Here is a 26,874-nt window from a genome sequence, read left to right as displayed (position 1 = left end):
GCCCACTCCAGGTACTTGGATTATGGAGAAGAGAACTGGAAAAAACAGACATCCCAGTGCTTGACGAACATGGAGACGTAAGATAGAAGACTTTGAGGCGAGAAGGGAATGGAGACGAGGAAATGGAGGGAGACACCTTTTCCTTTGCTCTTTTTAGATTCTGTGAGGAGACCAGGAGGAATTTTGAAGCTTCCTTAGATTGGCTGCAAGAACATGCTTGCTCTAGAACTTACGGCTTAGGTAAGCAAACTTGAAATACTTCCTTGTTTGCCTGGCTTTGCCAGTGACACAGCACATTCACATTTTAATCGTTTTTCCCTGCTCAGTGTTTTCTCAAGTGGAAGTGACAGGTTAAGAGAGAGAGGGAAACTAGGTTGTGGTCCCTTCCTCGCACCTGGTGGTAGGACTACGTCACCTGTGACTCACATAGCTTTTATGGTGATGTGTTTTTTAAATAAAAAGACTGTAGAGCTTCACCACTTTTTTTGTGGTACTGGGAATTGAACTTACAACCTCATGCTTGCCAGGCAGGTGCTTGTGTGGCTGAGCTGTATCCCCAGCTCCCACCATTTTGTTTTTTGCCTATCATTTTATTTTTATTATTCAAATAGATTTTAAGAACTTCCTAGCTGGTTATGCTGGCACAGGTCTATAACCCTGGCTATTCAGGTGAGTCAGAAAGGTTGAAAGTTTGTGGCAACCTAGGCAATTTAGTGAGATCGCTCTCAAAATAATAAGGGCTGACAATGTAGCTCAGTAGTTAGTAAAGCAAGCCTGGGTTCAGTCTGTGTACCACTAAAACAAATAAAACAGAACAAACCTTTTAAGTTAAATAAGTAGCTTTATAAAAGCCATCCTGCTGTTAAAAATGTGAATTCTATGAATGAAATGTCTAAGGTTCTGCTAGCATTAATTCTTCTTTTATTTCACAGGCACTCGCCTGCCGTGGGATGAGCAGTGGCTGATTGAATCCCTCTCAGATTCCACTATTTACATGGCGTTTTACACAGTTGCACACCTGTTGCAGGGGGGTAACTTGCATGGACAGGCTGAATCCCCATTGGGTATAAGGTCAGTACATAATTAAGAAAAAGGAATGTAGTTTGTGGTTAAGCATTTGATTTATGTATTGAAAAGTTTCTTTTATATTTAGCTTTCTAAAGAATTTAAGAGACTTGTCATGATGTTTTTGTGTTTTTTTACTATGAAATCAAGAAAAATTAATATGTAGTCCTTTATTATTATTACTCATTCTTTACTTTAATGGGAGCCCACTTTTTTTTTTAACTGTAGTGTCTTTTTAAAAAATTTTATTTGAAGAAAGACTAAACACAACAGAAAACGAGTAGAAAAAATTCATAATTTCAAAAAAAAAAAATAAGGGGCTGGGGATTTAGCTTAGCGGCATAAGCGCTTGCCTTGCAAGCAGGCAGTTGTGAATTCGATCCCTGGTACCGATAAAAACCGAAAAAGACAAAAAAAAAAAAAAAAAGAAAAGAAAAAAATAAACAGAAACCACTAGTTGATGATTACAGATTGTCTTCTTATAAATAGTTATTCAAGATACTAAAGTGGAGCTTATAAAGTGGGGATTCAAACTGAGATTGCAACCAGTTCTGTTCAACTATCCAACAAAAACTTAGAATTATGGTTATCAATCCTCTATACTTACATACATGCAGTTATCCATATCTTCAGTTATGTTGAGATTGAATGAACAATGGGAGCCCACTCTTATTTGTTACTATAATCACATTAAGAAACAATTCACCTAGGTTGAGTGAATTGTTTTATGACTATAACCCCTGCATTTTGGGAGACTGAGGCAGGAGGATCACAAGATCAAGCCCAGCTGTGGACAGTTTAGCAACTGAGGCTCTGTCTCAAAAATAGTCTGCGTATGTAATTCAGTGGAAAGATTCCGGGTTCAGATTGTAAATATATTGTTTGTTTTACTTTAATACAGACCACAACAGCTGACTAAAGAAGTCTGGGATTATATTTTCTTCAAGGATGCTCCATTTCCTCAGACGCAGATCTCAAAGGAAAAATTAGATCAGTTAAAGCACGAGTTTGAGTTCTGGTACCCTGTCGATCTTCGAGTGTCTGGCAAGGATCTTGTTCCAAATCATCTTTCATATTACCTATATAATCATGTGGCTATGTGGCAGGAACAAAGGTGAGTGCCTAAATAGACAGGACTGAGTTTATTGTCAGTGAGATGTCTCGTGGCTTTAAATGTTTAAAAAATAGTTGTGGAAGGTATAGCTAGATTTGACTAAAAAATTTTGACTGACTTTATTTTTCTTATACTAATGTTTACTAATGCAGAAAGCATGCCTTTTCCTATCTGTTATGTATACAGAAATCCTAATAACCTACCTCAAGCTACCACAGCAGGTCCTATTTCAGGTGCAGTGTTGGTGTCTGGTAATTCATTTGATCTCTTAGATGCTGGAATAGAGGCCATATAAAACAGAGCTGCAGAGTTAGACTCAGAATGAACTTGCCTTGTGTAGTTGGGAACCCCAAGGGTCTAGCTTTAGCTGGCGCACTAGAATCTGGGTCTATGTGCTTCCTGTATGCAGGCTGATTCTTCTATGCTCTTCCCTCTAGATGTAGACATGTCTTTGCCTTTCCCTCTAAATCCACCAAATTCTCTCATAAAGCCAAAATAATATCATGTGACTTCTTATATTTCAAATGCTATTTTATTTTTTACCCCTCAAGAATGATAGGAAGCTGGGCATGGTGGCACATGCCTGTGGTTCCAGAGCTTGGGAGGTTGAGGGTTAAGGATTGCTGTGAGTTTAAGGCCAGCCTAGGCAACATAGTGGATTCAACCCAGCCCAAACTATATATAAAGACCCTGTTTCTAAGAACAAAAAGCAAAAAATGACAGTAAAAAAGGACAGGAAGACTTTGAGGTAGAGGAATAAAACAAGCGTAATGATCTTATACTATATATAGTTTTTTTCTCTATTTAAAATTTAGTTTTAGCCAGGTATGACACATACCTGTAATTCCAGGAGAGGCTAGAGTAGGAGGATTACAAATTTGAGGCCAGCCAGGATGATTTAGTGTCAGTCTTGAAAAAAAAAAGTGGGGGCCGGGTTGTAGCTCAGGGATGATCACTGTAGGGTTCACTCCCCATGCTTCTCCAGAAGAGATCTACCTGGAATCCTGAATAAGACTCAGAAATTGGGTGAATAGCCAAGGATCACATAAGCAAATAAACATCTTTTTTTAAAAAAATGTATTAGAGCAATTGGGTCTCGCAGAAGTAACTTTTTTACTAAGAAATGGAATCATTATCCCTTTAAAGGCACCGATTGTTTTTACATTTATTAGTTTTTAGAAAAAAAATTATAGATAAGTAATAACATGAAGTGTTTATGCCAGATACTTTTAGGAACTGCTTTTGAAATTCTCACTATAGCTGGGCATGGTGGCTCACGCCTGTAATCCCAGCGCATGGGAGGCTGAGGCAGAAGGATCGTCGGGAATTCAAGACCAGCCTGGGCTACAAAGTGAGCTCAAGCAGCCTGAACTGCATAGCGAGACCCTGCCTCAAAAAGATAAAAAAAAAAAATTCTCACTACAACATTTAAAGAAGGTATTCGTATTATATCCACATTTTATAGACAGGCAACCTTACTGAGTCAAATAATCAGTAACTCACCTGAAGCTACCCAGCTAGTGCAGGTAGGGCCTGGCTCTAGAACACTTGGTCTCGTTCCCTAAAACCTGTATGCTCTTACTGCTGGAATGAAGAAATGAATGAACCTAGTTTGAAAGTGTAAAAGTGAAATTTCATGCCTGACACTCAACTTCCCAAAGTTCATCACTGCTCTTGGTTTCTTGAGATTACTTCTGGCAAAAATGTTTATGAATGTAAAGTTCATCAGGTATTTATATTTTTAAATTCATGCAAGTGATACCACATTGTATGCACTAGTCTGATCTTTTTCATATAATATCTTATTAGTCATATAGCCCTGTTTATATTTTTTTATATAGTTACATCATTGTGCAGGGCACTGGTATCATAATTTATATAGCAAGTGTTTTGGTTGTTTTCATTTGTTTCCTTTTTAAAAAGACTGCAGCTGGGGGTATAGCTCAGTGGTAAGGTGCTTGCCTAGCATGTACAAGGTCCTGGATTCCATCCCCAGTACCCAAACAAAAACAAACCAGCACTAATAACCAGTTAATAGTCTTAGACATTGTCTTAGCAAACTTTGATTTTAAGTCTAAACAAACAACTTTTCTTTAAATTTTGTCTTCAAACATTTACTTGTGAAGTGACAAATGGCCCAAAGCTGTGAGAGCAAATGGACATCTCCTCCTCAACTCTGAGAAGGTAAGGCTTGTCGCTCCTGCGGGACCCCCACCCCTCAATGCTGGGCAAGGTGGTGCATACCTATAATCCCAGCACTCTGGGAGGCTTAGGCAAGAGGATTGTCTCCAAGTTTAGGTCAGCCTATGCTACATAATGAGTTCAAGGCCATACTGGACTACATAGCAAGACTATTTCAAAAACCAAAAACAAGAAAATATACGCACATACTCATGTACACCCTAAATTCTGTGGAAGTCTTCTCAGATTTGGTAAGCTGCATTTTTTTAAAAATAGAAAAATAAGGACTATGAACTAGTCAGTTAAAAACCTATCTGAAGTATTTAGGATTAGCACCATAAATTACATTTTAATTTTTAAAATTGAGCAAATTGAGTAGAAAGTATTAACCAGGGAAGAAGATGAAGAAAATACACCCTGTAATAGCATTTGTGTTTAGAATTACAAATGACATGAATTGTCACTGGAACAGAGACAAAAAAAAAAAGATCGGACTAGGAAGTATAAACATCTTAGCATCATGACCCACGAACTTTCTTACTGAGAAAGTTTGATGCTGTTTTTGTCCACACTATGACTGGCCACTAAATCAGTATTTTAGTGATGCACTGCTGAAGCGAGCACATGGCCTCTAAACTAATAGAATCACAAAATTTTGAAGTTTGTAGGGTTTTTAGGTGTTATTCAATGCTTTCCAGTACTGTAGTACATGGTCCCTCTCTATATTATTTCTACCACCAGCACTACTGTTACTACTAATAATATGTGTGATTTTTTTTTTTTAGAACAGATTACACAGGCCTTTATTAATCAGTATCCTTGACAGGAGGTTTTAAAAACAGTGGGAGGAGCTCCCACTGTCCCTCTGATGTCTTTGTGCAATCAGAAAAGGGCACTGTTTTTCAGCTTGGAAAGAACATGTTGGGTATGGTGGCACAGGCCTGTAATCCAGCACTGTGGGAAGCTGAGGCAGGAAAATCACCCATTTTTACCTATTTTGCAATTTGGTGGCTTACTAAGACCCTGTCTCAGAATAAAATAAAAAAGGCTGGGGCCGTACCTCAGTGCATAGGTCCTGGATCAATCCCCATTTAAAAAAAAAAAAAAAAAAGAAGATATTTTGTATAACACAAGGAGGTGTACTTTACAGACTTCATTAGACCAAGATGGTTTATTGCCATTTTATAGAAAACTGATGTAATAGTTACCTCTTTGGTATCACCAAAGTGATGGTAACATGAAAGTTTTAAAACATTAAAGATTACTGGTGCTTTCCACCATGCATGACCCAGGGCAAGGTACATTGTAGACAACTAATTATTGTTACTGTAATGGCAGGAAGATTGTTACAAGTCCTAACTCTAGCCTCATGAGCTACTCCTTTCCATTTCTGAATCTCTCATGCGTAGAACGCTTCTTCTGTCAGGAGCTGACGTGTTCCATTTATAGTGGAATCATTCCTCCACATGGCCACCCCTGGAGGCCACACGGACTGCAGGAAAGTGGTGGGACTCAGCATCAAGCTGAGATCCTTTTCTTTTTTCTTTTTTTTTCTCTTCAAATTCCTTGAGAGAGATCATTTTCTTACTGATGAGCTCAGTAGCCCAGACAAGTCTCTTCACTGGGTCAACTGCAGTTTTTGCTTCTGTAGATTTCCTGTAGACTACCTTATGTTTTGTGTGCAATTTATTTTGTTTATTTCATTTTATTAGTAGTACCAGGGATTGGATGGAGGGTCTTGTGTATGTTAAGCAAGTGCTCCACCGCTGAGCTACATCATCCCTTTTATTTCTGTGTTTCAGATTCCTTTTTTTAAATCTCAGGAGAGCCAACCTACTTAATTTACTGTGACAGACTTGGCTTACTTATATATATTGTTGTTAATGCCTGATCATTGACTTTCTGTTTTAGATGTCAAAATCCACAGGCAACTTCCTCACTTTGAGCCAAGCTGTTGACAAATTTTCAGCTGACGGTGAGTACAGCATACATTTTTATTGCCCCTGTTATGTATGATCTGATTTTCCTTAGATTACACAAGACAAGGTAAATTGGTGTTTTAATTTTTCTCTTGGTTTTATTTTTAATCAAGTTTTAAAGTACTCATATTTTTTTGTACATAAAGATATGTAACATTTGTATTTCCAAGAATAAGTTACATCTGAGGTAAAAGTCATCTTTTAAATGAGATTCACTATAATTTAATTACTACGATTCTAGAGTTGTTTTATAGAGCTGTTTAATGTGTAGGAAGCTTTTCTGAAATATTTTGTTTCTGATATTTTCGTAGAAGATTTGAACCTTTGATCATTTATTTTTCAGAAGAAATATTTGGCCTAGCTTCAGCACTGTCACATATTAATAGTATTTCATGAAGAGAGGAAAAATGCACAGCACTGGGTATTCTGAAGGATCATTCATTTCCTTATTAGCTAATCAGTGATCATCATGGTACTTTTTGTTGCTCATGGCTGGGTTAGTTGGAGTTCATGGTTTGTTTTTATTGGAAATGAGCTATTTTTATTCCTTAGAATATATTCTAGAAATATGCTTTGCTTCAAGTAGGTAATACATTCATGATTTGAAATTCAGAAAACGAAAGGCATGTGCTTTGAAATACTCCCTTTTCTAATCCCCTAGCTACCCATTTTTTCTCAGTTAACAGAATCATCAGTTTCTCCACATATGTACTTGCTTTCACACATTGCTAGTGAGAATGTAAATTTGGTACAGCTTTCCAGAGACAAATTTCTGGTTTTTGCGGTGATGGGGATTGAACTCAGGACCTTGCACTTGCCAGCCAAGTGCTTGTGCTGCTGTGCTAAATCTCAGGCCTGAGACAAATTTCTAGCAAAATTTTATCTTTTCTTTTTTTCTTATGGTACTGATGATTGAACCCGAAGTCTTCACTCTGAGCTACATTCCCAGCTCTTTTTTATTTTTTATATTGAGACAGGGTCTCACTAAGTTGCCCGGACTGGTCTCAAACTTTTGAACCTCCTACCCTAGCTTACCAGAATGCTGGAATTACAAGTATGGGCCACCACACCCAGCTGTCTTTTTGGTGAAACAGTTCCCCTTCTAGCTGTTTGCCCAGAAGGTATACCTGCAGTAATACAAAAGTGTATCCATTATTCACTGTAGCACTGTTTGTTCTTGGAAAATACTGTAATCACCTAAGTGTCTTTTTATAGGAAGGTGTACAGCCTTATGGTAGAATACTGTGTATTTATTGAAACAAGATCTTGGAAATCATTCTAAACCTTTATAGAGATCTCTCTCACTTTTGTTTTTTAAATAACTGTACATTATATATGTAATTACGTGTAAAGCTATGTTATATATTTTTGCCAGTACTAGAGATGAACTTCGAGACCGTCTGTTGTACTGAGCTGTATTCTCAGCCATTGTTTTTGAAAGAGGGTCTTTAAGTTGCCTAGAATGGCCTTGAATTTGGGAATTCTTTTGCTTTAGCTTCTTGAGAAGCCAAACTATACTTCTTTTTTGTTGTTTTGAGACAGGGCTTCACTATGCAGTTTAGGCTGGCCTTGAACTCACTTTTGTAGCCAGGCTGGTCTTGAACGCCTGCTTTCAGCCTCCCAAGTGCTGGGATTACAGGTGTGGCCCGCCATGTACTGCCAACATACATGATTAAGTGAAAACAAAACAAAACAAAAAAAGTAAACTATGCAAAAGATTAATGTGTTGTACTTTTCATTTAATCAAGTAACAAATATATATATGTATGTGGTAATTTTTTTCCCCTGTAATGGGAATTGAACTCAGGACCTCGCACTTGCCAGGCAGGCATTGTGCTGCTGATTTATATCCTCAGCCCTGTGCTAATTTTTTTTTTTTTTTTTTAAATACTAAGGTGATAAGCTGGAAACCAGTCAGATTAGTTATCTATGGGTTGGGTGGATTTGGGCAGAATGGAAATTGTCTACTAATGGCTACTAACGATAAGGAGGGACTAACACAACTCTTGAGTGTACCTTTTTATACAGCTTTGACTCCTAGAACCATAGGCATGGAATCACTAGCTAAGCTAGCTACATCTCCAAGCCCTTGCTAGGACAATTTAGAAAACAAAATGATGATAGTATTGAATTATAATCCAGTGAGTAAAATAAATTCTAAAATCGGCTGGGCATGGTGGTGTACTTCCTGCAGTAGCCTGAAGCAGGAGCATTACTGCAAGTTCAAGGCCATCCTGGGCTGTACGGTAAGCTGAAAGCCAGCCTGAACTTCGTAGCAAGAGTCTGTCTCAGTCCCTCCACACTCGCCCTGTGCCGCGAAAAAAAAAAAAAAAAATTAGTAGTGTAATAGGGACATTTTCCTTTGAAGTCTAGTTGATAAATGTACAAAGACTGTGGGAAATATAAAAGCACCATGAGGCAAACAATATCGTCATAATTATTATAGGCAAGATCTATAAATGATTGCTAACATTAAGGGTAAAAATTTCATAAGAAACAGGGAGTTTACCGAGATATTTATTAGTTAGGGAAAAATAATAATTTCATAGTGATGAAATTTGGGGCATACCACGTTACTAACCAAGTGATAAAAATTAGTAAATCAGTAGTAAGTAAAAAAAAATTTTTTTTTTAGTTTCTTGTGTGTTCTGAAAGGTACTTAATGTATAGCTAGCTTGATGTTAAATGTTCTTGTCGTCCACCTCTACCTAACAGAGCGCGTGTACTGTGTAAATTGTTCTGTACTTTGCCGTTTTCACTTAACAGTTCATATTTGAAGTTACTCCATATTGGAGTAAAATGAGTTTCTTTTTTTCAGCAATATAATATTCCTTTCTAGAGCTTTGTCTGGCAGCATATTTAATTAGGCTTTTTAGGGTGTTTTCTCCACTCTTTTCAAGTGGAAGGTTTTGATAATATTAAGAAATGAGAGGGCACCAGGGTGTGGTCTCATGCGTTAAGTATCATGTTTTGCTACCTCTAAATGAGGCTGAGATGTTGATAGGGAAATCACAAAGAAATGTGTGTCTGTACCCAGTTTGTTTTCTTTCTGTGCCTCATTGAAGATCATTTTATCTCATAAGTCAACTTGCTTCAGAAGAAACGTACATTGACGAAATGCATGCAGGTTGATACAGGTGGCTCAGATATCTCAGCAGCTTAGTTATGTACCCTGCTGTTGGTAATTTATTTTTGTTGTTGATCTAGGACAATACTTTAAAACATTTATTTCTTAATTTATAGATGGGGTTTGTAGTGTACCCAAGTGTGTATATGACTGATCCTCACTAACCGTATTTCAGTTTGATGTTTTTTCCCTTCAGGAATGCGCCTGGCTCTAGCTGATGCTGGTGACACTGTTGAAGATGCCAACTTTGTGGAAGCCATGGCCGACGCAGGTATTCTCCGTCTGTACACCTGGGTGGAGTGGGTGAAAGAAATGCTTGCCAACCGGGACAGCCTGAGAAGTGGTCCTGCCAACACTTTCAATGACAGAGTTTTTGCCAGGTAATCTGTGGGTCCCAGCCGCTTTGCAGAGTTGCTTGTGCATTTTTAAGTTTCCTTTTTCCCTAAAATAAATTAGATGATAATGATGCCTGTGATTCACTGAAGGTTTACTTGTGCCAGCTGCTACGTTACACTTTGCATCTGTCTGTTACCTGGCTTAAGCCTTAAAGTATCCTTATTTGGTAACGGTATTACCGTATTAGTTCTGCTTTGTAGATAAAGAAACTGGACCTAAATGCTTGGAATCTAATAATGAAAACTTGGGACATGAACTTGTTTCTGTCTCTTTTTTTGAGACTTGGTTTCCCTTTGTTGTCCAGGTTGGCCTCGAACCTTGTGATCAACATACCTTAGCCTCCCAAATAGGTCGGATTACAGGCATGAGTCATTCTGTCTCTAAAACTTGCATTAGAGTAGGGCAGAATGATTAAAGGAAAAGTAGATTAAAAGAAATAGAGAATTTTTTTGAATTCAAAAGACATCAACCTCTTCATATCAGGAGCCATCCTACACACTGGTGTTACAAAGATGAGTAAGACAGAGTTTGTTCTCGTTGTTTAGTGGGAGAGACAAACATTCAGCCCATTGTAAATGCAGTAAGAATAAAGATAATTCCTAGATTCTGAGTTTCTTGAAAAATAAAGAAAAGGAAAGAGCATGTATGAAGATAAGAAAAAAGTTGGGACCAGATTAGGCCAGACTAAGAAGTATCTGAGGTGATGAGAGAGATTTTTTTCTAGTGTCAGTTATTTCCAGTCCAATGATTAAGGGTTCACTACTGTGTTAGTTCTTTTCATATTGTATTTAAACTTCATAATAAAGCTTCCACCAAGGAATTTTAGGACAAGCATTGTTAACTGTCATAAATAGGATCCCTAAAAGATGAGAGTGCAGTTCTCAGGGTGGATAGGCAATAGACGAATTACAGTCGTCAGCTTTAAAGAGCACAAAGACTGTTTTGTATTGAGCAATTTTAAATGTTTCAGATAGTCTCATTTTACTACTTAATAGTATCTGGAGCAGCTTTATATATGTATATAAAACTGTTTTCAAACCCAGTGATCTTTTTTCCTATTCAATAGTGAAATGAATGCAGGAATTATAAAAACAGATCAAAACTATGAAAAGATGATGTTTAAAGAAGCTTTGAAAACAGGGTTTTTTGAGTTTCAGGTATGTTACTTTGGTATGTATAAAATATGTCAAGGTGAATTTGATATATTTTCCTCTTTTATTCCTGCTATAACATAACTGTATATCTAACATGAAGAATGAAAATTTTGTCAAAGCAGTTTTTAAATTTTTCATTAAGTAGTGATTCTTAAGTCATTCTTTGTATCATTTGCTACAAAGAATTCTTCTGTTTGATCCTTGAGCATTAATAAGATTAAATATAAAAAATCTGCCACATTCCAGAGGAGTGGATGTGTGTGTGTGTGTGTGTGTGTGTGTGTGTGTGTGGTGTTGTGGAATGAACCTCATGCCTCATGCATGCTAAGCAAGCAATTTATCATGAACTACATCCCTTCCCTAGTCTAAGGGAAACATTTTACAAGTAATAAAAATGAAAGCAAAATTATAATTAATTGTGTTTAATTTGAAATCAAATGTTTTCAGATGATTTCCACAAGGTGTCAGTATTTCCTCAAGTTTGGTATTTCAAGTGCTTACAGTAAAAATCCAACTTTACTTGATAAGCTTTGTAAAATTTCATACATATATGGGATTTATGTAACTTTGTTTTCAGAGATGGTTAAATAATAAGTGCTTTTGAGGGGTTTTTAACGTTTTACATACTGCTCAGACCATTCACCCTTAGTACACAGTCAAATTTGTTCAGCTTTTATGTTTCAGTTATAGAATGCCTTTTAAAATATTTTTCTTTTCAAGAACCATTTATATAAAATTGTAGTATGCTTTGGACAAAATTGATACACATTTACTCATAAGTTTAAAACATAAAAAATGTAATAATTACAGGATTTTAAAAGTATAAAAACTTACAATGCTCTGAAACAAGATACTGAATTTATCTGCTTTATTTTTAAAGTAAAACAAAAGGAATCATAAATAATTTCAAATTTTATAGGCTGCGAAAGATAAATACCGTGAATTGGCCATAGAAGGGATGCACAGGGAACTTGTGTTCCGGTTTATTGAAGTTCAAACCCTTGTTTTGGCTCCATTCTGCCCACATTTGTGTGAGCACATCTGGACACTCCTGGGAAAGGTACTTGTATCATTATAAAATGTGGCAAGGGGCTTTATTTTGGTCTTATTAAGTAAGTGTTGTGGTGTTTACTGTGCTCCTCTCTGTAAAGAAAAAAAAAAGCTGAAAATAGGCATAGTATTTTAGAAATAATACTGGATTTATCATCATCATGATTATCATAAAGGCACATACATGATTTACCTCTTATTTATGTAAATGTATATGTGCAATACGTAAATTTTAAAAATGTGATCATGTGTATGTTATTGCTCATCTAATTCTCATCTCTTAGGAAATGAAGTACATTTTAGGGCATATATAATCATTGTTTTTCCAACTGCTAAAAATGTTAAAATATTGAGAATGATATAAAAACTGCTTGTATACAGAGAAAGAGGGCCAGTGATACAGCTCAGCAGCACAGTGCCAGCCTGGCAAGCATGAGCTCCTGAGTTCGATTCCTGGCACCCATGCACACACACAGATAAATAAAATCACACATTTCATTTAAAAAAATAAAGATAGAAGCATATATTTGCATAAATATTTTTTATATAAAAATATTTTTTTCTAATATGTTAGTGGGTATTATGTTAGTGTTTTTACTGTGAAGGTAAATTCAGTTATTTCTCCTAGGCTTGTAGATAAATAGATTGGCTGGTTTAGTAACTCCTTTCCAACTTCATTAGCTAGGTTTTTTTTGTATTTTCGTGCATGAAAGATACAAAATGTACTCAAGATCTATATATTGAATAAGTACACTTTCTGTATTGGCTGTATTAATAGTATAAAAACTGGGAGTGCACAGACTTTATACAATGATTAAATTTAGGCAAACTAGCGTTACATAAGTTTCTTTGAAAGTGAGCATATGTGTGTGGGTATTAATATGCTCATACAAATGGATGCTAATTAAGAACGTGGAGTCAGACTTCACAGCTTGAATTCTAGGGAACGTTAGATCAGGGGCTGTGGAAGTGTGTTATGTGTAGTGAGGTTTGAACTTTGAACACACAATCACAGATGGAGGCCTAGTATAATAAAATAAGCAAAAACTATAAAATAATTGTGCTGAACAACTGATTTCACTGTCCTTTTGTTTTGTTTTTTCACAAGTCTGATTCAGTCATGAATGCTTCATGGCCTGTGGCAGGTCCGGTGGATGAAATCTTGATACGTTCTTCACAATATCTCATGGAAGTAGCACATGACCTTAGATTACGACTCAAGAATTACATGGTGCCAGCTAAAGGAAAGGTGAAGTCATTTTTTAAAAAGATGTTTTAAAGATTATTTCTTAAATATGGTCAAATAACTTTTGTTTGTTACTGCACATTTGTAATACAAAATGATCACATTTATCATGGAGAGTTGATACACATACATAACACATCTTGATTCTTTTCAAAAAACATTTAACAGTAATGGAAATTAAGGCTGCTTTCATTCATATTGTAGTGTGTATGTCCTAATACTTCTCTGTGTGATTTTAATTTTCTTTTTTGTGGTACTGGGATTGAATGAAGGTCTTTGTACTGAGCTGTGTACAGTATACTCCACCATGTTTTATTTTTATTTGGAGACGGGGCCTTGCTAAGTCTCTAGTTCTTAGGCTGGGCCTCTTGCCTCAGCCTCCCACTGTGCTGGAGTTACAGGTGTATGTCACCATGCCCAGCCTTGCTTGTGCAATTTTATATGTTAAAGCCATTGGTTATATTGGGGCAATGGTTTTCTCATTTCTGGTTTAATAAAAGGCAGTATTTTCTCTTTTCTTTCTCTGATGTAGAAGACTGACCAGCAGCCGCCTCAGAGGCCCTCGCACTGTACCATCTATGTAGCAAAGGACTATCCGCCTTGGCAGCATACGACCCTGACGTTTTTGCGTAACCACTTTGAGGTGATGCTCTCGTAGACTTTATCCTCAACCATGTGTGTCCTACTTCAGTTGTTCTTAGGATGTTTATGTGGTTGGGATGTTCACAATGTCCAAGGGAAGGAAAACAGGCAGCTTTATTTAATTCCTCTAGGCAGGGAGCGTCCTCTGTTATTCTTGGTAGCTCATAAGTGAGTGCTGAGAGAAGAGCTGCTGTTTTTCGTTTTTGAGACTTCTATACAAAAATAGATCTAGTTGTTTGTCAGTTTTTCATATAGGTAATTAATACTATGAAGTGGAAGGACAGTCTGCCTTTTGAATTTGTTTTGACTTGATTAGTGGGATTTATAAAGCTGAAACCTTATTATATGTGAATCTTGGTTCTTGAATACTATTTTATTTTGAGACAGGATCTCTCTGTGTAGTCCAGCCTGGCCTTGAACTGGCTATGTAGTTGAAGGTGGCCTCGAACTCATGGCAAACCCCTTGCCTCAGCCTCCCGAGTGCTAGAATTACAGGTGTGTGTCCCCATGCCTGGCTGGTTTTTGAGTATTTTGAAAGAAAATCTTGTTTAGTTCCACAATCCCAGTATCTGTGCAAAGCATTGCTCAAAGGTGTTTAGATCATTGGGGTAAATAACTGATTTACACTTTTTTTTTTTTTTTTTTGTCTTTTTCCTTTTCGTCGGTACCAGGGATCAAACTCATGACCACACACTTGCAAGGCAGGCGCTTATGCTGCTGAGCCAAACCCCCAGCCACTATGGGGTAAATAACTGAACCATGATAGTTTTTTTGAAGGGTCTTGATATTTAAACTTAGTTCTCAATTTTCCTAAAGAAAAAACCATTTTTCTTTTCCAATAAAACTGTGGGAACAGAGTGGTGTATGTCGTATAATTTTGACTTTTTTTGGCCCAGATTATTACGTTATTGGTTGGCTCAAACCATCCAGGTACACTTCAAATGTAGAGAGAGACATAAGAGAGATTAAGGTTAAAATGTCAAGTGGAATCATAGAAGAAAAATCTGTGGCATTGCCTTTTCAGGTCTTTATTAGAATTTTGCTGCAATCCACTCATAGTTAATTAAGACATTCAGAAAAACTGCTTTTACAGTTTTGAAATTTGGTGGAAATAGAACAAGTGTTTTGATATTCCTTGTGCATCTTTTGTGGACAACACCTCCACCTTTGATCATATGTGCTAGAAATAGAAGGCAGCTTTGGAATCACTGCAGGTTTTGTTTTGTTTTATTTTGAGACAGGGTGTCAGTTTGTAGTTCAGAGTGGCCTTCAGCTTGCAGTGTAAGGCTAGCTTCCTTGTGCCTCAGCCTCCAGAATACTGGGGCTGCTTTTTGAATTTTGGTAAATGAAAGATAAAAGCTACTTTCACAAGTAGATAATGAAATGTCATATCATATTTATATACCAGTTTCAAGGAGAAGTAAAAGAATCAAATATGTTTCTGTTCTTTTAGAAGTTATATTTTTATTCAATGTTCTTTGACTATATATTATATTGTTTCAAAATCGCAGTATCTTTTGGCATTATCTGTTTCTTTGTAAATGTTTGTTTTCATCCAAAAGAACTAAGAGTTTATTGGTTTATAATCAACAAGAATGTTGAAGAGGGCACCTTTTTGGTGACAAGAAAAGGAATGTTTCACATCTTCCTTTTTTTCATGTGTTTCAAATGAACACATTACAAGGGAAGGAGATATTTTTTCCTATGAATTTTAGAAAAAGTTAAAATAGGAGAAGGAAGGAGAAAGTGCGTAGGAGAAAGTAAGTCACCCAAACTTTGAGAAGTCCAATTGCTTTATTGAAAAAACCATTGAGTTTTGCAGAAGAATTTAAACTCGGTCAGCTTATTTAGGACTGTATACACATCAGTGATACGTGATATAACTGCTTTTTATTTAATTTATTTATTTATTGAGGGTTTTTTTTGAGACGAGGTCTTGCTATGTAGTTTATACTGTCCCTGAACTCGTTACACAGCCTAGACTAGCCTTAAACTCCTGGTGATCCTCCTGCCTCTGTCTCCTGAGTGCTGGGATTACAAGCATGTGCCACCGTGTTTGGCTATAGGCATTTATTTTTCAGTAAATAAAAGTGTTGCTAGTTTTAATTATTGATAACTAAGGATTCTTTTTTTCATATAAAGAAGATCATTCAAAAGTAGATACTGAAGCGGGGTGTGGTGGTACACGCCTGTAATCCTCACACTTGGGAGGCTGAGGCAGGAGGATAGTTGTGAGTTTGAGACCAGCCTACGCTACAAAAGAGAGCTCAAGACCAACGTGAACTGCATAGCAAGACCCTGTCTCAAAAAGACCCAAAAAATTCCAAACACAAAAGAAAGCTATGTAAGTCTTGTATAATACTTTCATAGTTTTCCTTTTTAACGTATCTAGTGAAATGCTTTTAGAAGTCTGAAGATCTTTATGATTATCAGTCTCCTAGGAGGTAGGATTTGATGTTACAATCCAAGAGGCTTTTCTTGTAGCAGAAGCTAAATATTTAGTACAGTGCATACATTTTTCTCCTTTAAACTAAGAAGTGTATGGCTTCTAAATTTTGACAGATAGAGAATCCTTTTTACATTGTTGCCTTGTTCGTTCATCTTTGACTCCCCACAATGCTGGAGATTGTACCACAGGCTGGTAGAGGCCACTGTCCTGTGTCTGACTGACTTCTCACAGGTACACATACAATCCTGGGTTATCTTAAAAACATTTTTCTCTACATTTCTTCCCCCTTGCCCACTTTTAGGTCAAGAATGGAAGATTGCCGGATAATAAACTCATTGCTAGTGAATTAGGGAGCATGCCAGAATTGAAGAAATATATGAAGAAAGTGATGCCATTTGTTGCTATGGTTAAGGTAAGCAGTGGGCCTTTTGCAGCTGTGATCATAGGGGTCAGGTTAGGTTGCAGAGGAGACAGGGAAAAGTCTTGGGTACAGTCTACGCCTAGAAATCTGCTAAAATAGCACTTTCCAGTCAGTGGCTGTGGGAAATGAGCTATTAGATTCTGTGTTTATCTGTGGAATTGTTGAATATGTGAAAATATGTATTGTGGTAGAAAAATTGGTTTAGAATTGCCACGTTAAATTTTTCTCTTCACGTTCTACTTTTTCTTCAATTAGGGAAGAAGCAGAGTATTTTGGCTTACATTAGAGTGCTCATCGGATCACTGGAACAAGATTCTATGTTTGGATAAGCTTAGCTTACCAGAATAGACTTTGTTTTTAGAGCTCAGGCCAGGGTTTCTCAACAGTGGCTCTGTTGATATTTTGACCCTGGATAGTTCTTTATTGTAGAAGAATTGGCTTCTTTAGGGTCTCCTTTAAATTTGGAGAACTCATATCAGCTTGTTGAGTGGTAATATATATTTTTACTAATATTTATAATTTTCCAGGCAAATTAGTGGTTTGAAAACCTTGAAAATGATTAATCTGAGAGTAAGAAAATGGCTAAGTACTTTTTTATGGAATGTGCAACAGACTTTAGATGGTGACTTAGTCCATTTTCTGCTGCTAATGGAATGCCACTGACTGGGTAATTGTATTATGATTTTTCTTTTTATGGTTCTGGGCATTGAACCTAGGCTTAGGCAAGCATTCTACCTCAATTTATAAACAATAGAAGTTTATTTGGCTTTTATTTCTGGAGGCAGGGGAGTCAGAAGCGAGGTACCAGCATCTCATGAGGGGTTTCATGCTGTCATAATGTGGTAGGAAGGCAGGTGGGAGAGCGCTTGGGACACAGAGAGAAGTCTGTGAGTTCATCTTTTTATCGGGAGCCCACTCCTATAATAACTAACTTGCTCCTGATATAAAGGATGTTAATCCATAACAGATGGCAAACAAAAGTGACCGTGGATAGTTAATTTCATGTGAGTATAACATTTTCTAGATCATTCATCTCTGTGTGAATTTGGATTGCTAAGGTATATTTTGAGTAGCAAATATTTAATGTTCAAGAAAATTAAAGAATAAGAAATTTTTCTTTTGTATGCTGTAAGGCCTATTATTAACTGTGTAATATGACTTTTTCTTTTTCTTGGTACTAGAGATTGAACCCAGGACCTTCACATAGAGCTACATCCTTACCCCTTTTTATTTTTATTTTGAGACAAAGTCTTGCTAAGATGCTTAGGCTGGCTTCAAACTTGAGATCCTCCAGTCTTGGCTTCTCAGAGTTCTGGGATTAAAGACATGTGCCACTATACTTAGCTGAACTCATGCAATTTAACCAGAATTTTAATGTAAAAAATTATTAACTATGATAGAAGAGTAATGATAAGCTGTAAGGAAATGCTGTTTAGCACTCTGTAGATGAGGAAGGGTATCAAGGAGTGATAAGGCTTTAAGGCCTGGGGATGTTACCTCATGGCCAGAGCTCCTGTGAATTTGCTTTGCAAGTAAGATGCAAGGTCCATAGTGCAGGTGGGGGAGCAGGCTTCCAGCAAGAAGTGGCAGGGACAACTTCGGGAATCCTGTAGGATGGCAGAGGAAGCCTTTGAAGCTACCCGGTGCCTCTAGTTTCTGGGTTAAGAGGTTTGGGAGGCTTGCCTTCAGGTGACATCGAGGAGCCATACCTGGACCCCTGCCTGGGCAGGCTCCCTCCCGTGTCTCTAAACTCACATTGCTCTCCTTGGTATCCTGGAAAATTTAAAAAGCGCTTTAAAAAAATTACCTGAGGCGAGGGATTTAGCTCAGCAGCACAAGTGCCTGCCTGGCAGTCATGAAGTCGTGAGTTTGATCCCTGGTTCAAAACAACAACAACAGAAATTACCTGACAGGGTATTTTCTTAACATTTGATTCTTTGTCAGAGCAAATTCTTTGTATGTTAAGGCAGTCTACATAAAGAATGACAAATCATGTTTATTTTGTGCTTTTCTGTCTTTTCAGTGTTGCCATAAACCTTAGTTTAAATAATTATTCTGAGCTAGTAATTTCATTAAAAAGCAACCTTAAATAAGGGAAATGAATCAAAGGCCTTTCCTTTAACTGTTGAAATTTAAAGATTTTTCTCAATTGCAAGACCGAATGATTGGTTTGGAGGAAATAAAATCTTTTCTACGTGTTGTTATTTGTAGCACTAGGGATTGAACCTGGGGGCATTCTATCATAGAACTATAACCCCAACCCTTTTTATTTCTTATTTTGAGACAGTTTTGCTGAGTTGCCCAAGCTGGCCTTAAACCTTGGATCATCTTGTCTTAACCTTTCGGATAGCTGGGACTACAGATGTGGGTCATTGTGTTTTTTCAGCATAGTTTTTAATATGCATTTGTATTTCAAATTATTTTGACTGTTAGGAAAATGTGGAGAAGATGGGGCCTCGTGTTTTGGATTTGCAGTTGGAATTTGATGAACAGGCAGTGCTTATGGAAAATGCAGTGTACCTGACTAATTCTCTTGAGGTAAGAAGACCTGGGATTGTAATTACTATTCAACTGTAAACCATAAGCCAGTTCTTCTATAATAAGCCTTTTTAGGGTCAGGGATTTAGCTCAGTGGCTTTAGTGCCTGCCTGGCAAGAAGGAGGTCATGAGTTCGATCCTTTGGTATCAAAAAACAAATAAACCAAAAAACCCTATTTATAATAAGCCTTTTTACAAACTTCATCTTGCATGCTTAGTACTGTTGCCAACTTTATCAGTTAAAATTATTTTTGAAATGACAAAGAATAAGTGGCTATAAAAGTTACAGAAAGATGATCTGTCATCTTATTTCATTTATCAGTTATTCTCCTATACATAAAAAGCTAACTGGATTGTCTAGGTGTTTTCTCCAAACTATCCCTTAAGAACATGTAGAGTTCTTTCTGTGGGGGTGGGTACCAGGGATGGAACTCACGACCTCATGCTTACCAGGCAGGTGCTTAAGCCATTGAGCTAAATCCTTGGCTGTGTAAAAAGGTCTTTATATGTAAATGCTCCCCAAATCTTCTATATTGTGGAGTATATAAGTTGCTTCCTGCTTCTTTCTTCCCTTTTAAAACTCAGATTCATACACCTGGTTTAGTCATAATCTGTGGCTCAGGATGTATAGTCAGTCACAACTTACTGTATAGATTCTGAAAATGCTTTCTTTCAGACTTAGGCAGAAGGAAAAATAATTTGCTCTAGAAATCTATTAGAGGACTCAATAGATGGTTTTGGTGATAATAAAGACTCTTAAAGTTTAGAACTTGAATGAAATTGTTTCATAAAATATGGAGACAGAAGAAAGTTATTTCTACATGAGTATTTGATGCTGAGAATTGATCCAGGACCTATGTGAATGAAGGATTATCTGAGCTAAACTCTGTGCCCAGCCCCTGAGCATTTGTTTTTTAAAGATGAGTTAATACTGAAGTTAAATATTAGTAGTTTTCTTTTAAAATATATATGTATCTAAGTGTTCCTATATATTCACGTAAGTCAGGAAACTCTTCTTAGATTATTTCATTTGGACGAGCAAATTATATTTAGGGTCATCTTTTGTTTGGGCGTATGCAATGTGCTACATTTCTGAGCCTTTCTTCAGTTTATTTGATAAAACTTTATTCTCAAATGATAAAATTTCTAAACTTCTGATTGTCTAAGTGGAAGCGTTTTGATTTATTCTTTTTCATATATGGCAGACATAGTTAAATTTGATTATGGAGAATGATAAATGCAATTAAATAATACTGTGAAACATCTGAGTGTTAAATAACTAACTGATTACAGATTTCATTCAGTGTTTACATGGAAATAGTGAGATCACACAGACCATTTCATGTTAAGTGGAGAACCTAGTTTTGCTCTTGATGAAATGAGGTGATAATTAATAAATCTTATTAAGCAATTCTAACGACTTCCATTTTCCCCCCTCCATTTAGCTGGAACACATAGAAGTCAAGTTTGCCTCCGAAGCAGACGATAAAATCAGGGAAGACTGTTGTCCTGGGAAACCACTTACTGTTTTTAGAACAGAAGTAAGTTGAAGAAATTTTACTAAGTCAATACATTTTAGAGCTAGAGAAGACCTTAGAGATCATTATAAATAAATCCATCATTCTAAAGATGGAAGGAAAGCCAGAGAAATTAAAGGAATGTTTTGTTCCAGGCTGTAGTTAGAAATGGGATGGATTGGAAGTGTCCTGCTGTTTGTTGTAAGACTCAACTTTTCCTTAGTGTTTCTTTAAAAAATATGTTTCACAGAACTTGGTTTTTACTTAAGAAATACGGTAGGAATTGAACTGTAAAACTTTTTTAAACAGTGAAAAGAAACTTCAAGCTTCCAATGAGTCTTATTTATTTAAGACTTTTTGGTTTTTGGTGTAAATCAAATTGATGCAGCATCTTAAGTAATGCTGGAATCGCTTTTCTTCTAGTTTCTTTGACCATTGTTACTGAAGATAAAACAATTGTGGAGGTTTTGGAGATTTTATTTATTGTCAGAGAATCCAGTCAGGTTTGTAGCGTTTGGCAAAAAGTAGTTTCTCTAATGTGGGAGGTAGTATGGCGTAGAACTGGGTATGATCCGTACTCTGCTACCTACTTCCTGTGTTACCCTGGACTGTTTGTTTAATCCTGCAGATTCTCATTTGTGAAAAGGATTTTAAAAGAACTACCTTTCTCGATATAGAACTCATCCATACAGTGCCTAACATGCAGTAGAATTTCACGTTACGTGGAGTAGATGTGGTAGAGAAATGAGGGTAGTTATGGGAGAGAACATGTCATCGTTGTTACTGTCTATCAGTATTGATTATGCAATTGTAGTCATTTTTACGGAGGCACCTGGTTATAAGCATTAGCTTGATGGCATTTCTTTCAGATTTGAATATGTCTTGCTCATGATTTCAGAATAGCAGGATTAGATATGGCTTTCACTGAGTATTAAAATTGTAATAGATTATTCCATCCTTTGGCAATATTCGGGTTTAATTTTCTACAACAATAATTTACCCTTCATTTTTCTAGCCTGGTGTGCCAGTTTCTCTAGTAAATCCCCAGCCATCCAATGGTCACTTCTCAACCAAAATTGAAGTCAGGCAAGGGGATAACTCTGATTCTATAATCAGGCGTTTAATGAAAATGGACCGAGGAATCAAAGGTAAATGGTTTCCCTAAAACTTACATTTGGCGGTAGCTTATAGATTTGAAAAGTTCTAAGCAGAGGGGAGAAAGAAATGTAACTGTCTTGCTTAGGCACAGCTGTGTGATACTATGGAAAGAGTATTGGGGCCAGAATCAGGAAATCTGTATTTTTGGGACTTGACTAGGTAGCTTGGTGACTTTCCTATGTCACTTAAGCTCTAAAGTGACATCTCTTTCAGTAATATAAAGGCAGTCAATTAGATATTTTTCCAAGACTCCATCTAGTTCTAAAACTGTAATAGGTGTTTTTTGTGTCAAAGTTGATTTAGAATTATAGGACATGTATCTTTCATATTCTAAACTCGCTTGTTCAGCTGGGTCTATTCCTGGGAAAGGAAGGGAAACTGAATAAAAGTTCTTGAGTGTTGCCATGTATTAGCCATTTAATTCTTTTACAACCTATAACATAGAAGGTATTTTTTTTTTCTATTTTTCTTGTCTTTTTCATTTTTATGGGTACCAGGGATTGAACTCACGACTGCACACTTGCAAGGCAGGCGCTTATGCTGCTGAGCTAAATCCCCAGCCCCTGAAGGTATTATTATTCTCCTTGTATAAAATGGAGGCTTAGAAAAGCTAAGTAACGTACCAAATTCATTCAGCTAGTAGTTCTTGGAGCTGGAATTCAAACTTGGATCCATTTGACTCCAAAACTCAAAGTTTTTCTTCTAAGCAGTGTGCCTCCTAGTGAAATATGTAAATAATCTCATGTTAGAGTAAGTCTGCATCTTCTGTGATTAGATTGAGTGTGACAATTTATGACTTCTTTTTCATCCCCAAACAGGTCATAGGCTGAGCAGAGTGTGAAGAGAGTTAGTGTATCTTTGTGTTGTTTTTTTAATTAAGAAGACAAATTTATGGTGACATTCTCTGTTTTTCATAGTCTCTTTTCTTTATTTTTTACTTTTGTGATGCTGGGGTTCAAATCCAGGGCCTTGCTTATGTAGGTAATTTCTTGGCTACAACTCTAACCTTCTGTTCTTTTTTTTGATAGCAATCACTGTCGAACCATTCTGTCAGTCTAAACGATTTCTAAAAATATATTTATAAACCTCAGACAGTGGCCTAACTTAAGGATCCCTATTCAAGATAGTAATGTCTTTTTAAAATAGAAGACTTGAGATTTTCTGCCATGTTTGCATACAGTTACTCATTTCCCTTCTGTGGACGTCTGTTTGGGGAGTTGGTACTTGTATATAACGCACCTTAATTCTTCTTACATCCTTTCACCCTTCCTTCCCACCTTGATGTCTTGGTCTTCTAGGGATCCTTTTTTAACTATGAGAAAATACACATGATGTAAAATGTAGCATGTTAGTTGTTTTTAAAGATACCCTTCAGTGGTATTCATATATTTACACTGTTGCACAACTGTCTTCACCGTGCATCTCCAGGACTTCTTCATCTTTCCAAACTGAAAGTTTATACTATTAAAACCTAAGTCCTCGTTCTGCTTCCCGCTGGACCCTGGTGGCCTCTCCTTCACGTCACGTCTCTTCTGTGTGTTTGATTGATACAGTCATGTAGTACTTATATAGATTAGATACATTTCCCATAGATTAGATACATTTCTGTATTTATTTCCTCTGACTATTTTTAAAAGATGGAGTGTCCCTTGCCCAGGATGGCTGTCACCTCCGGACATGAGCAATCCTCCCCGAGCCCCCTGAGTAGCTGTCACTGCAGGCATGTGCCAGCATACCCCGCAGCACTTGTCCTTTTGTGTTGAGTCTGTTTCACTTTGCAAAATTTCTTCAAGATTCATTTATGTCATTAGAGACATTTTTTATGTTCTCTAGGTAAACTGGATGCCATAGAGTGATACTCCATCCTTGGACTTGCCACAAGAAGCAGAATTTCGAATTGGGAAATAGGAATATGTAGGAAGCCATTTTGTGGCTTGCTGTATTATATTGCATATTTTCAATCATGAGAAGAGTTATATGTGCTTTTTTTTTTTTGGTATGAGAAGAGCTTTTAACAAAATATGTAAATATAGATACAGTTTAAATAGGTTCTTCAGAGTTATACTGATGTGTTTTCTGGCTCTTATCTTTTCTCATGGAGCCCTTGGCTTAATTCTGACCTTCATTATACTAATGAATAATATTATCACATAATGTTTTAAGTTTAATGTTAGTACCTGCTGTAAATTTTAGAAAATGGATGAAAACATTAGGTGGAGTTTGAAACTGATACTCCTCCAAGAACCTGCAGAAGAGACCTGACCTTGATCCTCTTCCACAAGCCCTCAGGATGCTTTGATATCTAAGGGGCTGAGTGTATTGAGCATATGAGATGGAAAAGGAGCTAAATTCAATAACATAGTTCTTAGTCCGTCAGCTGCAGTAGCTGGCAAGTCATCCAATTAGTGCCGATTGTATTGAGAGCGATTATGATCTAGGTCCAGGAGGAACTAGACTAAAATATCATTTCACTCTACAAAGGCCACTGAGCAGCTATTTAATAATAATGACTTTAATTCACTCACAAGCCATGCCACATATGAACTAATAACTTGGAGGTGAAAGGCTCCATTTCACATTATCAATCCCCAGGGACTTTCAATCACTCTCATCTTTTCTCTAAATGCCTTAACTGTTGGGTAGCTGCAGACTTAAATTTCAACATTTTCAATGATAAGAGAAGTTTGAGATAAAGATAGTAAGACCACTAAGAAAACACCTAGAATATATTAGCAGTAATGAACCACATGGTGAAATATCGAAGCAAATGTGTTTTGTCACTTAAAAGCTTGATTTGAGTATTAGGTTTATTTGAAATACTTTCAATTGGAATTGCTTAGGAAGACTTTTTTTTTTTTTTGGTAAGGAGATTTTCATATATAAAATCTACTGGCAGGACTCGTCCCTGCTTCTGTAGCAAAATATTTGGTACCACTGATGCACAAATTGAATTGTATTCTTCCCTAAAATTAGACCATATCTCTCATGAAGATTAGGCCCGCTCCTTTCCCATTTTAATTTTCAGGGAGTGTGCAGTGTCTGGGGGTAGATAGTCTGGTCTCTGCAGAGATGCTTCACAAACTCTCTGACAGGGTTTGCTTTCGCGACTGTAAGCCCTAAGATCTGTTCTCTAAACTTGTGGTTCTTTAGTCGTTTCTCGAAGAGAACACAGTGCTTGGATAACTTATGCTCCTGATATCACTGCCAGCTGTGATAAGCTTATCTCTTATCCCTCTCATGCTAAGCTTTGTACTCTCAAGGCAACATGAGGAAGTGTGGACCACCCAGGGATCTGTTTTAAGAAAAGGATAGAAGTAATTTAGAAAATATCTTCTAGGGCTGGGGATTTAGCTCAGCGGTGTAAATGCCTGCCTTGCAAGCGTGCAGTCATGAGTTTGATCCCTGGTACCAAAAAAAAAAAAAATAAATCTAGTTTTTTGGGTCAGGTTAAGTGTAACTAGCCATTCTATACTTAGAATGAGATATAATCCAAGAATCAGCATTTATAGTCATGTGTAGTGTTTTTTCCAGTATGCAAAGCCATTTGATACTGGGAAGTCTCAGAATTGCTTAAGAAAATTTCTTCTGGACTCAGTTTTTCACAGGATTCACATATCATAAATTTGTTCATGGGACAAGTGCTTTTCTTTGGTGGGGGGAGGCAGGGGCTATCTTAGTTTGTACAAGGATATGTCAGGAAAATATCAAGTAGAGTAGCACTGGCGTTCAAAGCTTAAAACTCAAAATTATATACATTCCCTCTGCCCTCCTTCTATATTGTCTCTCAGCAACTTGTTAATAGATACACTTTCATCTTTTGAGCAAAACAAGAAATGGGTAATAGGATCTCTTACAGTAGTAATTATTTTTCTAAATGTATCTCTGAGAAAAGCTTCAAGTCTTGTAAGATTGAGGTATCTCAAAGAGCACAAGAGGAAAGAAGTTTCAGACTTTGATATTCCAAAGAATGTTTACTTGAAGCACATAAAAGTACTTCATAGATCATAGTAGATCACATAGGTTAATGCTCAACAATACAAGCCAACTCTTTCTCTGACTTGATTTAACATTCTAGGAGATATGCTGTACAGAACTCTGATAATCGTTTGTTTGTTTGTTTTGTTTTTTGAGACATGGTCTTGCTATGTAGTGCAGGCTAGCCTTGAACTGGTCACAATTCATTATCCCGAGTGCTGGGATTACAGGCCTGTACCACCATGCCTGGCTTCTGACAGTCTTTACAGATTTGGGTAAAAAGCTGACCAGGGATGAAGATTTATTAGATTTTGACTTTGCACCTGAGATTGGGTTCTATTAATCCAATGAAATAATTTTTGCTTATATATAACAACCGGTGTGCTTGAATTTGAATTATCAGACTCATTCAAGGGTTCAAGTATTTGACTCTAATTAAATGCTTGTATTGATAATGTTTTCTGCTGTAGACCTTTCCCAAGTGAAACTGATGAGATTTGATGATCCAGTGTTGGGGCCTCGACGAGTTCCGGTGCTGGGCAAAGAGCACACTGAGAAGACCCCCATTTCTGAACATGCTGTTTTCCACGTGGATCTCACGAGCAAGAAAATTCATCTCACAGAAAATGGCCTACGGGCAGATATTGGTGATACAATTATCTACCTGGTTCATTAAATTCAGGCAACCTGGAGATTTGTCAAGGTCCAAGATATTGTTACTCTGAGAACCTACATAGATTTTATTTTTTACTTTCAAATTCTGCATGTAATCATAACTATGCCAAGTAATCTTTGATTCTTAGACCTAATAAATTTTTTCCCCATCTATTTGGCCTCTAAAAGAAATTGTTTGTGCAGTGTT

General features: G+C 36.8%; 1 protein-coding gene across 1 annotated transcript in view; it reads left to right on the top strand.

Moving 5' to 3' along the window:
• Window positions 1–26,840, top strand: part of Lars1 (leucyl-tRNA synthetase 1) — a 59,336-nt gene extending 32,496 nt beyond the window's left edge. The window contains exons 17-32 of the mRNA XM_003477201.5: window positions 12–77; window positions 158–240; window positions 933–1,071; window positions 1,967–2,179; window positions 4,306–4,363; window positions 6,272–6,335; window positions 9,663–9,846; window positions 10,929–11,019; window positions 11,936–12,076; window positions 13,175–13,315; window positions 13,845–13,955; window positions 16,705–16,815; window positions 19,258–19,362; window positions 20,808–20,903; window positions 21,895–22,027; window positions 26,483–26,840. Of these exons, the coding sequence (XP_003477249.2) occupies window positions 12–77; window positions 158–240; window positions 933–1,071; window positions 1,967–2,179; window positions 4,306–4,363; window positions 6,272–6,335; window positions 9,663–9,846; window positions 10,929–11,019; window positions 11,936–12,076; window positions 13,175–13,315; window positions 13,845–13,955; window positions 16,705–16,815; window positions 19,258–19,362; window positions 20,808–20,903; window positions 21,895–22,027; window positions 26,483–26,688 (1,942 nt within the window). The 3' untranslated portion in view covers window positions 26,689–26,840. The remainder of the gene's footprint in view (window positions 1–11; window positions 78–157; window positions 241–932; window positions 1,072–1,966; window positions 2,180–4,305; window positions 4,364–6,271; window positions 6,336–9,662; window positions 9,847–10,928; window positions 11,020–11,935; window positions 12,077–13,174; window positions 13,316–13,844; window positions 13,956–16,704; window positions 16,816–19,257; window positions 19,363–20,807; window positions 20,904–21,894; window positions 22,028–26,482) is intronic.
• Window positions 26,841–26,874: the final 34 nt, after the last annotated feature.

This window comes from Cavia porcellus, unplaced genomic scaffold, assembly GCF_034190915.1.
Source record: "Cavia porcellus strain 051 isolate PalLab524CR breed Dunkin Hartley unplaced genomic scaffold, mCavPor4.1 scaffold_21, whole genome shotgun sequence".
Classification (NCBI taxonomy): Eukaryota; Metazoa; Chordata; class Mammalia; order Rodentia; family Caviidae; genus Cavia; species Cavia porcellus.
This window is presented reverse-complemented; position numbering and strand designations above follow the sequence as displayed.